At 38.9% G+C, this 15,211-nt stretch overlaps 2 protein-coding genes across 3 annotated transcripts; one reads left to right on the forward strand and one right to left on the reverse strand.

Moving 5' to 3' along the window:
* The first annotated feature begins 1,508 nt into the window (after positions 1 to 1,508).
* LOC122019880 (abhydrolase domain-containing protein abhd-5.2-like) lies at positions 1,509 to 5,437 on the forward strand. 2 transcript variants are annotated; one of them, XM_042577466.1, is made up of 6 exons: positions 1,509 to 1,761; positions 1,839 to 2,307; positions 2,387 to 2,702; positions 4,593 to 4,691; positions 4,768 to 4,882; positions 5,074 to 5,437. In XM_042577466.1, the coding sequence occupies exons 1-6, from the start codon at positions 1,578 to 1,580 to the stop codon at positions 5,286 to 5,288; spliced, it is 1,398 nt and encodes a 465-aa protein (XP_042433400.1). In that variant the 5' UTR covers positions 1,509 to 1,577; the 3' UTR covers positions 5,289 to 5,437. The 2 variants fall into 2 exon arrangements, with proteins under 2 accessions (XP_042433400.1, XP_042433401.1); XM_042577467.1 differs by having other exon boundaries at positions 1,509 to 1,758.
* Positions 5,429 to 9,565, reverse strand: LOC122019881. The gene is made up of 9 exons (XM_042577468.1): positions 9,431 to 9,565; positions 9,076 to 9,193; positions 8,814 to 8,891; positions 7,590 to 7,956; positions 7,373 to 7,485; positions 6,878 to 7,042; positions 6,635 to 6,774; positions 5,954 to 6,046; positions 5,429 to 5,880 (listed from the first exon to the last, which is right to left on the reverse strand). The coding sequence occupies exons 1-9, from the start codon at positions 9,520 to 9,522 to the stop codon at positions 5,721 to 5,723; spliced, it is 1,326 nt and encodes a 441-aa protein (XP_042433402.1). The 5' UTR covers positions 9,523 to 9,565; the 3' UTR covers positions 5,429 to 5,720.
* Positions 9,566 to 15,211: the final 5,646 nt, after the last annotated feature.

A 15,211-nucleotide genomic window follows, 5' to 3' on the forward strand; every position in this document is an offset into this window, starting at 1 on the left:
ACTCAATTTGATGAAAAATATACTAGATTTCCTTTAAATGGTACTCAATTGGATGAAAAATATACTAGATTTCCTTTAAATGGTGTTGAATTTAGGAGAAATTATATTAAGTAGAAAAAAATTGTGCTCAATTTAATAGAAAATATATTCAATTCTATTTTAAAGTGCTGAATTTTATATGAATTATACTCATTTTTAGATTATTTATACCTAAAAAAATGAAGGACAATTTTAATAGAAAATATACTTGAATATACTAGATTTTCTTTAAATGATACTCAATTGGATAGAAAATATATACTAGATTTTCTTTAAATGATACTTAATTGGATAGAAAATATACTAGTTTTTTTAAAATAGTATTAAATTTAGGAATATTAAAACAGAAAAAAAAACATACTTAATTTAATAGAAAATATACTCGATTCTAGTGTAAAGTGCTAACTTTAAGAGGAATTATACTCATTTTCGGACCTTTTGTACCTAAAACATCTAAGGGGTAATTAGGTAATAATATTTGCATGAGGGAGTTGAAGCAAATAAAACTTTGCATGTAGGGAATGGAAATAAAGTTTTTTATGAGTGGGGATTGCATGTAAAATTCAAGTTATGATTGGAGATTTTTCTCTATTCTACTCCTCCCAATTGACAAAGCAATTAGGAAAAAAAAATCTTCATATCTATTATTCTATTATTTAATTGGATTAAAAAACTCTCTTCATATATCCTCCAATAAGAAAAATATCTAAAAAATCTCAGTTAACATCATTGACTATCTCTGGGTGACCGGCCCGGCCCCACGGAAGTTTCCCACCGGCCACCAGAGTAAATTGGGAAGCACGCGTGACAGTCAACCCAAACGCCCAGCATCCTTTGATTGCGATCCCGATTTGGAGGAAAATTCTTGCAAATACGTTGTAGCTGGGGATCGAACCGCGGGTACCTGGGTGACAACCTGGATGTCCTACTACGACACCATGCCCCATGGTGCTGCGGTAGAACATCCAGGTTGTCACTCAGGCACCCGCGGTTCGATCCCCAGCTATGACGTATTTGCAGGGATTTTCCTCCAAATGGGGAGCACAATCAAAGGATGCTGGGCGTCTGGGTTGATTACCGCGCGCGCTTCCCGATTTACCCTGGTGGCCGGTGAGAAACTTTCATGGGACCGGACCGATCACTCCTATAGATAGTCAATAAGACTAACTAGGATTATTATTATTTTTTCTAATAAAAAAATATAATACACCCTGTAAACAAAAAATTAATTGGAAAATTTTTATTTTGTTCCTCCCAATTAATCAGATATCACCAGACGATAATTTTGAAGATATAAACTGATTTATAAAGGATCTGTAAATAAAATATTGGGAGAAAAATACAAGGCAGGGATTCATTTTGGGAAAATGCGCAATATGAATTATTAAAATAGATAAAATGTTTTTAATATTGACAATTTTATTTATTTATACTAATCCAATCATAAATCTTGAATTCTATTTGGCGAGCGAAACAATATGTCGTCCTGTTAACGCTTCTCTCGATCCCTCGTTCTTCTCTCCGATCGAGCTCGAATCATGGCCGTCTGCTGCTGCGCCACTTCACCTCAATTTCCGCAGCTCCACCTCGAACCGACCCGCCGCGCCTCCATTCTCCGCCCGCTTCGTCGCCGAAGCCCTTCTCTCTCTTTCCGATGCCGATCTCTCCTCCCGCCCGCCGCTTCAGTCGGCAGCTCCGCTGCAGACTACCCCCTCTCCGGTGGTAACTCTTCACCCCCTACTCGGACCTCTTCCCGAGCTCCCTCTCCTTATTCCTGACTTCGAAGACGAATTTCACAGGGCGTGCGGCGGACGATCCGGGAGGCCAGCCTGCGACGGCGAGGCGACCGCCGCGACGCAGCGTCGCGGGGGTCGATCAGGGGGAGCTAGTGGATCACAAAGAGTTAGCCGACGCGGATAGCTTCTTCTGCGAGTTCAATGGGGTCGATCTGCATCACAGGATCTGTCATTGTGAGGAAATCGATGAGAAGGTTGGGGTTAAAATTCCCGTTGTTCTTCTTCACGGTTTCGGGGCGTCGGCCTTCTCGTGGGATCGAATAATGAGGCCTCTGGCGAGGATGGTGAAGTCCAAGGTCCTCGCTTTTGATCGCCCTGCCTTCGGCCTCACTTCGAGGACTACTGTGAGTAGGGCTTTGAATCCCTACTCCATGACCTTTTCTGTCCTTGCTACGCTCTTCTTCATAGACCACATAGCTGCTTCGAAGACAGGAGACAAAGAGAAGAAGGGGTCAAAGGCTATCCTGATGGGGTATGTATAATCTATTCTCTTTCGAATTGATGCTGAAATAGTAAAGGAGACACAAAAGAGCTGCCTGTGAGATTCTCAGGCACTCTGCCGGTTGCCTTGTCGCGGTTGAGACATACTTTGAAGCCCCCGAGAAGGTTGCTGCACTGATTCTCGTCGCACCGGCTATAATTGCTCCATTAGCACCAAGGAGAATTGACAAAGAGAAAATGAGAACTCAGAAGGAAAATGGACCTTCGAAGAATCCATTTATGAGGTTTTTGAAAGTCGTAGCTAACATAAGTATGCAGTTGATGCGGGTAGCTTTCAATATGTTGAAAGCTATGAGAGATATGGTTGGCTCACTGTATGCCCGTGCCTTGTCGGCATTCCTGCGATCCTCACTTGCCTTAATGCTGGTATGTTGATTCATATAAGTTTTTTTCTCTCTTTTCTTTTGGTCAAAAGAATCATCAGCAAGCGAAGTTTTAGAAATCATCTGTCTCCTTATACGAATGCTGCCCTTGACTTGGATTATATAAGCCTTAGCATGTCTTTAAATGTCTTCATCTCATCTATTCCAATGGGCCAACCGATACCTCCTACTCATTTAGCTTCTCAAGAACATGATTTGGTCATTTGGCTTGATGACTTCAAAAGAGTTAATTTTCCTTCTTCTTTTTTTCTTTTTGGTAATTGGCATATTGCAATAACAGGGTACGAGGAAAAGATTGCAGAAACCATCTTTTCATAAAATGATTGTAGATGATCCCTCCCAGCAAACTTATAACACTTCTGTTCCCATGGTCACTGGTCTGCGCTGGTTACCAATAATATTGGTTTATCATCTTTTCCTCTTTGCCTGTGAATTTTGCATGGTTTAGTTAAACAATCTATACTTTTCTCAACCGTTCTTTACTATAGAATTTCTGTATTTCTTTCTAGTGGTATGTGTCTTCTTCCTACCTGGATATATCTTGTTGTTCATGGTTCGCTCAAAGTCTATTGTGTTTGATTCGTCATTGGCTTGCCTGTATTGTTTGGTGGATCTTTGTAGCGATTGAGGAATTTCCTTTCAATCGTAACTTTCTAATTTATTGATCGCTAAGATCTGCAAGGAGATTGTCTAGGCCAAAAGATTCTGGTATAGTTTTTATTTATTTATTTATTTACTTGGATAGATGAATAGGAAAGAATAGAGGAGAATGAAGGGAAGGAATACAAAAAAAAACTTGAGTGCCCTTTTTTCACATGAAAATTTTGTTCATTTCCCTCCCTCTGCTCTCTTCCCTCCTGTTTTTCCACCCAAGGAAACAAGCAATTAAATGCAAAAAAGTTTTTTTTAAAAAAATTTGAAGATTGTGTTAAGTTGCATGCATGTTTTCTACTTTTCAATGATATCCAAGATAGAGATAAGGTCATGTGAATTTTGCTTATAACCCACTTATCTATCCCTTTTCTTGCAGGTAGCTTTGAAACTGAAAGGCGTGCTTTAGTTAGTTTCTTTATATTTCTGTTTCTGAGGTGTCTAAAGTAGTTCCTTCTGCTAATGATATTCTTCTTTAAGATAAAGAAGATAAACTCCTTTTTCCTTTTTTATGTAGTAACAAATTAATTTTGTTTTGTATCTTAGAATGTTTTCAAGCGTATCTCTTCAAATACTTTTCTTCTTGCCATTGTTAAGTGCTTGATTCTAAGTTACAACGTATTAATTAAATAGTTGCCTGCAACCCCTTGGAACAATCCAATGACAGATCGATATATATTTCACACTTTTGTTTACTCTAATCATATTAAGGTATACTTTTGATTCCTTTGCTAGTTAACCTTGGATTTTGTAACTGTTGCACGCTTAAATTTGGAATGGTTTGAACCTTCAATGTGCACTACAACAAACTTATTGTTGCATAGTTTGTTATGTACAATGGTTTGCTTATACATTCTCATAGATGAGATATCTGGATCTCTACGACACAGATAAACATAACTGACACTTTATGCAATATGAAATATATAATATATTTTGTGAATTTTCTATATACTCAGCTTCAGCAAAACAGCCCTTTGATATACTTGCTATAGTGAGATACTTGACACTCGCATTATGCATCTTTCGTGTTTGTATTACAATCTGTAATACACTCCTACTGTTTTTTTCACTCCATCGCTTATTAAGAAGCGATATATTGATTGTTTTTATGTCATTTTGTAACCACTTCTCTAGATAGGCCTGTTCTATGACACAGTTGAATATGGATATTCTGAGCACCTCATTGTTGTTTCAATATCAGTTTCGGTTATGGTTCCAGGTAAGGATGATAATGGATAAGTTTGGAGTATTGGCTATTCGCAATGCTTGGTTTGATCCAAGCAGAATCACAGATTATGTGATTCAAGGTTATACAAAGGTTCCCTTCTGAAACTGAGATCCGAGTTACAATTATATATCCAACTGTTTCAATTGGATCCTATGCATCTCTGCAGCCACTCAGAGTGAAAGGTTGGGAGAGGGCACTTCTAGAGTACACTTTAGCCTTGCTGACAGAGTCTTCAACAAAACCACCATTATCTGAACGACTTGCTCAGATCTCGTGCCCTGGTAAAAGTTCTAATCATTCTATCAATGGTAAACTAATACTAAAGATTTGCCTAAGCATGCAAATCAATTGTCCTCATCTATGTCACTAAACCTAATAGTAACTGTAACGTGTAATTAGTAAGATTCTACAGGGGCAACCTGAGGAAGCTTTTTCTGATCCTTACTCATTTCCTTACTACAATGTAATGCAGTGTTGATCGTTACCGGCGACAATGACCGGCTTGTTCCCGCCTGGAATGCAGAGCGCCTTTCACGAGTGATTCCTGGTTCCAGCTTTGAGGTGATTAAGCACTGTGGGCATTTGCCTCACGAAGAAAAAGTGGAAGAGTTCCTAGTCATCGTTGAGAGGTTTCTTCAGAGAGTGTTTGGAGTTGCGGATTCCCAATTTGTCCCGGCAGCCGCATGACTCACCCTGGTATTCTTGGGGCCAAACATTTATCAAAGCATAATTTACAACAGTATAATTGACACTGTTCAATGTATATATAAGAACTCATGAAATTTTATCTCCTGTGACGTAAGGCAAATAATTTATAAACATGAAGATGAGCATAAGAAATATTACTTGGATCACATTCAATCTAAGGCCGTACATATGTCATCGCCACTATAAATTTACAGATATCAAGCTTTAACAGCCAACTCCGTTCCCCATTTTTTACCATTTGCAATGGGGAAAAAACCTCGGTGAACAATAATGGGATTACAATTTAGTAGTAGGAATCCCTTCATGTGTTTATGCAAGTGGCTGAAACAGGGTTAGAACCTCAATGGCCTTTATATGATCGCAAAAGGTACCTGAGAAAAAAAATAAAAATAAAAATAACTGTATTGCATATCAAGACACAGGAAGGGTGCCGACAGGATCCAAACACTCCCAGGATGCGAGAAGGCGCAGCAGGTGCAGCTTCTCAACAAATGGTTCCAGTATTTCTGCTTCTTCCTCTGGTGCAAAAGCCATGCAAATGCTAAGTTCTTGAACGGCTTCAGTGTACCTCCTACAACATCCCCTCGGATTAAGTGACTGTGCAACTCAATAAGCAAGGATTGCCAAATGGAAAGCTGGTTTACCTGCTGTAGTACAGAAGCATACCATGGTCTCTCCTTAAACTCCAGTTGTTGGGCTGCAGTATCAATAGCCTTTCAGAAGCCATAGTGACCAACCTTACAATTCAGTTAAACGAGTCAGTCAACTAGTGACACCTCTCATTTGTCTTAACTGTGAAGTTCGAATCAAAATATACCATATAGTCTTAGCCAGCTAATACATTTATATCAAACAAGATTAGTATAAAGATTAGTATAATTTCTGGCTAGGAGGATGAGGAACCATAATAATTTAAAAGCAGCAACACCAATAAATCCACACAAGTCTTGGAGTATCTAGCTCAGAGTTTAAGAATGACCATATTATGCAAAACATACCACTAATTCTAGAAATACCAGTATACCTTAATGAATTTTCTTTCCAAACAACCTATTCTAAGTTTCTTCATCATACTGCTCCATAATTCCTTGATCTATTATTCTTATTTCTGGAGAATCCCAGGTAACACATTTTATTCAGATCAGCCGTGTATTCTTGTGCATCTAATAATCTATAATAATATGCTCTAAGAGGATTAGAATTTTCAATAAGCTGGGTGACAAGATATATTGAAATTGCTGCCAAATGATGAGTACTTACAAACAAATGTCTTGTGAAATCATAAAGTTACATACTAATGGTTATGATAAAAACATAGAATATACCTGAGGTATTGAGGCCGCAACAGTGGAATATCTGAAATCTCTCCCAAGCTAGCTTTGTCTTTTCCAGGATAAACTGGTCTAAGTGGAGAAGTTAGCATTAAGCCATGATTTGCTTTTGAAGCCCGTTTCCAATAGAGTCTCTGTGAAAATTGAAAATGGCAAGCAAGAGTCAAAGAAATTAAAAAAAGGTCCATCAATAAGATAAATGTATTCAGTTATAGTTGTAGGCCTGTAGCTGCATACAATCAGATTAGCTAGAGCAATCCCAATGATATCTCTCTTTGTAGCAATATCAAGTCTTAAAAGTGAACTGCAGTCCATTTCAGAAGCTTTACTTCTAGGATCCTTGACACATTTGCCATTCATGGTAGAAAACAGGCTATTTCCTGATGCAACCCTGAAAAGTTCCTATAAAGGGAAAAAAAGGAATAACGTTTTCAACTGGGAGACTGCTATGAATAACAGAAAGTCTTTGAGGCTTTAGATTCCTATGCATAGTGAGGAATACTAAAACGGTGAGTCAAGTTAAATAGCAAAGACTCATGATGGATGGCAGAGAGTAAATAAAAGGCAAATTCACATAGTAGGTTATGGAGAATGGTCTACTTTACCGATGCTAGATAGAAATAGAAACAAACCACAAACAGCTGAAACAAATACACGCTATTTGTTTTTTCTATACAAGTGTATAGTTTAAGTTGCCTTTGAGTATATAAGTACATAGAAAAAATAACACACCGCTGAATTCCCAGACTGTGGCCAAATCAAAAAATCCTCTCCAACTGGAGAGCCCACAATGGCAACACCAAGCCTTTGACATACTTCAACATATATGACGCTGAACATTATGTCTGTTAACATAAAAAGATTCCATGGCAGTATGAGTTGAAGAACCATTTGTTCTAGCAACAAAAATTAGTCAGTCGTTGCAGAGTGAAAGATAGAAAAGACTTACCGCTCCCACATCCAGTGTTAAGCATTGTATGCAAGTATGAAAATTTTGAATCTACTAGAACAGGATATCTTTTGAAACCTCTTGATTTAAAGAGAACAAAGTTTACAGCCTCCAACACTTCAAGTAGATGGCAACCTATCTCTCTCGAGATTAAATCTGCTTCAACTTCTTTTGCTAACACATCCAACTCATTTAACCACCCAGATATGTTCTTCCCAGCTAAAGATATTTCTCCAACATCCTCAACTTCTGATTGATCATTAAATTGGTCGGTTGCACCTTCCCTTTCATTCCATAATGCACGTGCATCCATATCTCGATTCAGTGACATGAAAGCTTCATCTTCTGCAGCGACAAGCAACATAGCCTACAAAAAAAGTTAGGTGATTAATCAAGAACAACAGCACTTTGTAAATACTAACAGAATTAGCAAAAGGAGTAAAGAGAATGTTGTTAACACCTATTTCAGGATGTGAATCTTGCATCTCAAAGAAATGTCAAACATACTGGAAAAGGAACGGTTTGCCACCATAAAAAAAACTAAGCATACGTATTAGCCTATCAAGAACTCAGAAAATATTGACATAAGAATTAGCAATTCTATATTTAGATATGGTTCGGCATACAGTGTAAGCTATATATCCTATTATCTGAAGTTCAACAATGAGATTATAAGTTTATATAATTCAAACTATTTTAAAGTTGCAGTTCTAACAAATTTAAAACAGCCTTACAAACACTAGTGTTTTTTCACTGCAGATATTTCTCCTTTAGTTTTCTTCTTTAGTATTCCACTCTTCTCTTCTCTCTTCTCTTGACAATTGGAAATCTGCATGCTAGAACTGATTAAAGCACACTTTGAAGCTATTTGAAAGAAGAAAAAGCGTTGCATGGGACAAAAAACATGTATCGCCAGATGTAATATACGGTAATTTGCTGACTCGACTCATGCATCTTGCTCACATGGACTCTCTTCCTTGATACAAGTTATTAATGGTTAAGGAATCAAATAAATGCAGTTCCAGTCAAACTAGAAGTGCCTTTTGTGTTTCTTGGTTGTCGAGCTCCAGTAGGCATGCTTAAGTACTACTTACCAACAAAGGCAACTTTTGATACAAATACAAGTTAGTTTGCAACATTGTGCCCCAAATATTCTAAAGAGTCAATTAAAGATTCAATGATTCAACTACCGGGCGGCATGCAAATTCAAGATAATCAAAGTACCTTGGCTAGTGACACATCTTTATCATCAGAACTGAAAGTGATCTCCTTGACAAACTTCTCCCGAGCAAGCCTGAGGATCTGGATTTACATTTGCCCCCATGATGTCAAAAAATCAACAAAACCGAACCGAGTTAGGAGTAAAGGGAAACAGAAAACAATCAACACGAAGAAACAGGAACATGATCAGGATGCGGCGGCAGCTCAGCATCTGTCCGACAGGCTCCGCTGCTACAATTCATAGTCGAGGTGAAGGAGAACAGACCTTAACGTTGGAATCGGGCAGGGAATCCCGCTTCATGGTGGGGGAAGCCACGGACGGGGGAGGAGTCCCCACGTGCCTCGTCTTCTTCCCATTCCCGAGTCGGCGATCAAACCCAAACCTGATCGTAACAACAAATGGTGGGTCGGGTAGCAGCATAACCCTCTCTCTCTGTCTCTCACGCACTCTCACTATCATTTACCACTACCTCTCCCTCATTGCAAAAACGCTATATCAGCACCACAATCTCTGTTACTCTCTCTCTATCTCTATGAAACAAAGTAATTGCTAACCCTAGAAAGTTGGAAAGCAAATGGAACCCACACAATCGCCGAGGAAGAAAAGAGACGGTGTTCACCTGAGATCGAGAAAGGACGGCGAGCGGCCGTCTCCGCGACCACCGGCATCGACGGGGAAGCAGAGAGGCTGGGAGGCGGAGAGGGACGCCATGGGCTGACGAAGCGATCGAATCACGAGGATCGATGCGAACGCCGTGACGAAGATGGAAGATTGACAAGCGGAAGAGCGAAGGCAGTAGCAGTGACAGACCTCCCCATCGTTCTCTCCCCAATTGAACTGGGTGGGGCCAACGATCATAAGGAGAAGAACGGGGCGGGCGTTAGAAGTGGGCGGTCCGCGTTGGCGTGTGAGTAGGCCGGCAGCAGCAACAGCGTGTACAAGCACAACTTTCTATTTTACGTAAGACGTCACGTCGTAACGCAGAGTGATTAAATTAAGCTCTGTATTACCGAAAAGGATAAGGTTTCAAAACATTAATTAGAAAAACGAGCTTTCAAAAGACCACCATGTCCGCCCAACGTTACCGTCAACGTTACCGTCAATTTGTCTAAGTTAATACGTAGTAAGAGATAAATTATAGGTGATTATTTATTTTGAAAATAATGACTCATCGAATAATTACATATGACTATTAATTTTTTAAAATACTGACTCATCAGATAAGAAAAATATTTCTCTTGATTATGTTAAAATTTAAATCCTAAGTTTTAAATTAACAATATCTTATACACTAACTGGTAGTCTGTTTCAAGAGAACAAATAGATAATATTCAAAAATAAATATAATAGGAGGACTTTTTAGAGGATCATCTATTTTATTCTTGTGTAAGCATGCTTACTTGGAGTTCTTATAAAATCTGGTATATAATAAAAAATGATAATTTTAATTAATCTTATTGATTAATTTTAAAATAATCAACCTTGTCTTATAAAAATTTTATACCGATCATCAGGATAAATTGAAAAGTACATACAATGATCAGTTCAGAAGTCCAGTATCTTTTAATTACGCCTTTTATTTTGAGAAATTTTTTTTTATAAATATATCGTAATTGAGATTCGAATCATAAATATCTGAATGATAAATTAAATATCTTACTGTGATATCATGATTCCGGAGACAAAGTCCGGTACATAATAGCTAGTATTAGAGAAAGAGATAGGAGCTAATCAGTTATGCGTCAACACCCATTTCGTCTGCCAAGCGCCATGAATCGTTCTGGCTCATGGGACACCGAGTAAGTCACGTGATCAGGTGAGTTGTATTGAGCATGATGGGTCGGGTGGCTGAATTGCCTTAGCCCACCTGCCTAAAAAATGAAAAATAAATTATAAATATTTATATTACTTAATGTGGCCATACGATGAAATATATCTCGAAGTTGATGTGATGCACTCCCTATATCAGTGACGTCGTCTGTGACTCTCATAGGTCAGGACACGTGGAAATGATTCGGGAATCCTGCCCTCCTTAGTCACTCACAGAGCTACTAATATAAGGGGTTTATAGGGCTATGTTATGCTACTCAACTTTCATGAGTGACTTTCGTCCATGACTCGCTCAAACATCCGAACACCCTCTATATATATATATACGGTTTTGATATTCTGCGCGCCCGCACAGTGCGCGACTGTGTGCGCGCAGATATCAATCGTTTTAGTTTTTTATTTTTGTTTTTATTTATTTTTTTTTAATTTTTGAATTAAAAAAGTAATTAAAATATTTTTTAAAAATTTTATTTCTAGGTTCGGGCTTTGAGTTATAGTATCAAAATTATTTTTTTTAGATTTTACCTTTAGGGTTCAAACTTTGAGTTATAGTATCAAAGCTATTTAGGATTCAGGCTTTGGGTTATAGTATCAAAGCTATTTTTTTTTAGATTTTACCTCTAGGGTTCAGGCTTTGGGTTATAGTATCAAAGTTATTTTTTTTAGATTTTACTTCTAGGGTTCAGATTTTGGGTTATAGTATCAAAGTTTTTTTTTATATATATATTTTACCTCTAGGGTTCAGGCTTCCCAATTAGGTTATAGTATTTGGTTTTAAAAAAAATTAAAATAAAATTAATTTAAGTATTTATTGAGTATTGTAATAGGTTGAGGGGATATATTAATGTATTAGAAATTTATATAAGAAAATGTTGAATTTTTTAAATTTAAAATATTTAAAAAATAATAATTAAAAAAAAAAGAAACTTGATATTGTGCGTGACGTGCACAGTCGCGCACTGTGCACGTCGCGCACAATATCAACACTCTATATATATATATATATATAATTTTTTGTTGTTTATTCAATAAGATTTTATTTTTTTTTGGGTATAGAGCTTAGGTTATAATATTAAGTAAAAAAAATTCAAACTAAAATTTTCTTTTTGAGGTGTGCCCCGTACAGATGACAATGGGATATGACAGAGACAGATTTGTGATCCCTATCCCTATCCCCGTCCTCGAATTCCATCCTCACCTCCATCTCTGCACCTATCTCCATTTTTTTAGATTCAAAAATCCCCGAATCCAAATCAATGGGATCAAATATTAATATTAATAATAATTTTTTATTAATATTTTTTTAAAAAATTTATATTAATATTATTATCAATATTATCTAATGATACTATTATTAATATTTAATAATAATAATAATAATAATAATAATAATAATAATAATAATTATTATTATTATTATTATTATTATTTTCAGACGGATTCGGATTAGGAACAGTATCTCCATACCTATCTTGAATCCGCTCCTATCCTTAAAATTTTTTTTGAACCCGTCCTCATCTCCGAAAAAATTGAAGATTTCCGTCCCTATTTCGAGTTTTCTCCACGAGACTCAAATCCATGAGAAAAATTATAATCTTAGTGTCCCGACTGTAAGATCTTATAGTAAGATTACTCTCTCTCTCTCTCTCTCTCTCTCTCTCTCTATATATATATACAATCCTGTTAGCCTGCGGGACTTCAAAAACGCGCCTGTGCGCGACGCGACGATCTGGCGCTGCAAACGTGGAAAATCACTCTTATTAACAAAAGCAAAAGTCCATGTGAAGCTTCTCTTCGCACAAGCCTCCTCGCACAAGACAGAAGGGTCGAAGCTAGGGCAAGCCGCGCGACCTCTCTCGGCACGAAGCTTCCAGATCGACTTTTGCCTTTCGTTGGCTTCCTTCCTCGCGCCGCTCACCTGAAGCTTCTCTTCGCACAAGCCTCCTCGCACAAGACAGAAGGGTCGAAGCTAGGGCAAGCCGCACGACTTTTGCTTTTCGTTGGCTTCCTTCCTCCTCGCGCTGCTCACCTCCCCTTGGTCGCAACTCCTCCGAAGCGTCCAGATCGTGCCCCTCACCGCCTCGCGCGATCTCTTTCGGCACGAAGCTTCCAGATCGACTTTTGCTTTTCGTTGGCTTCCTTCCTCGCGTTGCTCACCTCCCCTCGCCCGCAACTCCTCGAAGCACCCAGATCGTGCCCCTCGCCGCCTCGCGCGATCTCTCTCAGCAACCCTCTGAAGCGAAGCTAGGGCACGAAGCTTCCAGATCGTGCACCTCGCAACCTCGCGCGACCACGAAGCTTCTATCTCCTGCCCCTGTGCGCGACCACCAACCCCTCTCTGTAAGGCTAAATCATCTTGTATTACTCTCTGTGATATGTAATACTTGAATTTTTCTCTGTTTTTGAAGAAACAAGGACCTTTGCCTTTTCATGATTTTCCCTTTTCATGATTTTCATCACTAATCATGCTATCATTCTGTAGCTGAAATAAATGTCCATTTTTCTTACCCTTTGGCTAAAAATCTTACAAAGCTGACTACGATACCCTTCTGTAGCTGAACTAAATGATCTTGTTTTTAAGTATTTCATTTGTTATCTTTGTGTTTTTGTTCTGGTTGCATGAATAGCATTGAAGTATCACTCTTTCAATGTTTTTTCTGGCTATTTGATAATGATATTTGATAATGATATGCAGAATTTAATTTCATCTGCATCTGAAATTTCATAGCAATGGGTGAAAATCATGTTGAAGATCAGTTATACATTCCTCAAGTTGCAGATGAGCGAAAGCCAAAATATGGAATGTAATTCTCATCAATAGATGAAGCATTTTTATTCTATAACCAATATGCACGCGAATCCGGATTTAGTGCAAGTGTAAAATACCGAAAATAGGCGAATATTAATAAGGGAATTTTCAGGAATTTTTGGAAATTTTTCGGGAATTTTTCGGAGCTCGTATGGACGAGTTAACGGGGATGAAAACGGGGTCCGGAAAAGCCTGTTTAGGCTACCCTGTTTTAATGAGGAAAATTTTATTTTATTTTTCCTTTTCCTTTTTATTTTCTTATTCTTTTTCTTTTCTCTTATTCCTCTCGCGTGCCCTAACCTTCCCTTCGCTCGACGATTTCTCCTCTCAGCCCTAGCATCTCCGCCGATGCCGCCCTTCTCCTCCGTCCCTGCCCAAGCGCCGGCGAGCGCGAGCCACAGCCGGTGCCGAGCCGATCCTCTTCTCCTCTTTCCTTCTTCCTTCGCCACTGCCCGATCCTCTTCTCTGACGCGCCGATCTTCGTTGCACAAGTCGCCGCCGACCACCGGGGAATCACGACAGTCGACGCAGTTTGAGACCGAACCCTAACTGTTCAGAGCGTCGCCTTTTCTTTTCCCCGATTTCGCCACTTTGTCCGATCGTCGGATTATGCCTCCCGATCGTCGGAAGGAAAGGGCCAATGTTAGTCGGGCAAGCTTCTTCCTCCCTCGGAGTCACCCTCGGCCAAGGAGAGGTTCTGTGCCGAGCCCCAAGTTTCTTCTCTTCTCCCCGACGCCAATGTTTTCTCCTCGCCGGCACTCATGCACCGCTGACAGCTATTGTGGGCCGACGCCAGAGCAGTGTCGATGCTGTCCTCGTTGTGCCCTAGGACTAGCGCTGGACCATCATTCTGATTGGCGACCGCAAGCTTTCTTCTGCCGGTGCCCTAGTTTTGCTGCTGCCACACCTCTGCACCTCACTGTTCCAGCCATTGGATCTAGTTCAGTCACGTTGTGCCCTAGTCTGGATCATCTGCCATCTTTGCTAGATCGTTCATCACCTCTGACCAGTGGAGAGGAAGAGCAACTAGCTGAGGGTTGTGGAGCAATAAACACGGCTGTGAGGTATAGTTATTGTGCCATGTGGAGTTGAAAGGTTATGTGTTGTGGACTTCTCTTTGATCCAGCAGTACCTTGGATTAATCCAAGGACCTCCTTCAGGCAGTACACGTTTTGGCTGAGCTTGAGGTATGGTTTATGTATCGAATTATGGATAAATTGGATTACTAGATGGTTAGATTTATTAGGGTTTTACCCTAATTGAGCCTCAAGGATTTTTTTTATTTGGTCATGCATTTGAGTGTAGTTAAATAAAATATTTATTTATTGGATACAGGACTTTGACGCGAGACGAGTATCTCGGAGTCAGATTTGGACCTTTCTATTTTCGGAGGCGGGTACTTTTGACTTTTGTTGTCTTTGATATGCTTAGTAATGGAATTAACATGTTTCATTAATTATGGTTCTTATCTATTCCGGTTAATCACTACCCAAATCTTGGTATATGTTTGATTGATTGATTTATTTTGCATTCCATGTATGTACCTGATTCCACATGCTCATGGGTAGTGATATAACCATATTTTACCATGTCAGGACCTAGGTTGGATACCTTATATGATCAGATACCTTGATATGATTCATTTGCTTTGGTGCACATTATGATATGTCCAGAGATTGGTTAGTATATTACTATGTTTAGTGACATGCACCATTCGCATGATTGCATGCTGAGTGATTGATTGCTCCTTTATTGTCGAGC

Source organism: Zingiber officinale, chromosome 9A (assembly GCF_018446385.1).
Source record: "Zingiber officinale cultivar Zhangliang chromosome 9A, Zo_v1.1, whole genome shotgun sequence".
Lineage (NCBI taxonomy): Eukaryota > Viridiplantae > Streptophyta > Magnoliopsida > Zingiberales > Zingiberaceae > Zingiber > Zingiber officinale.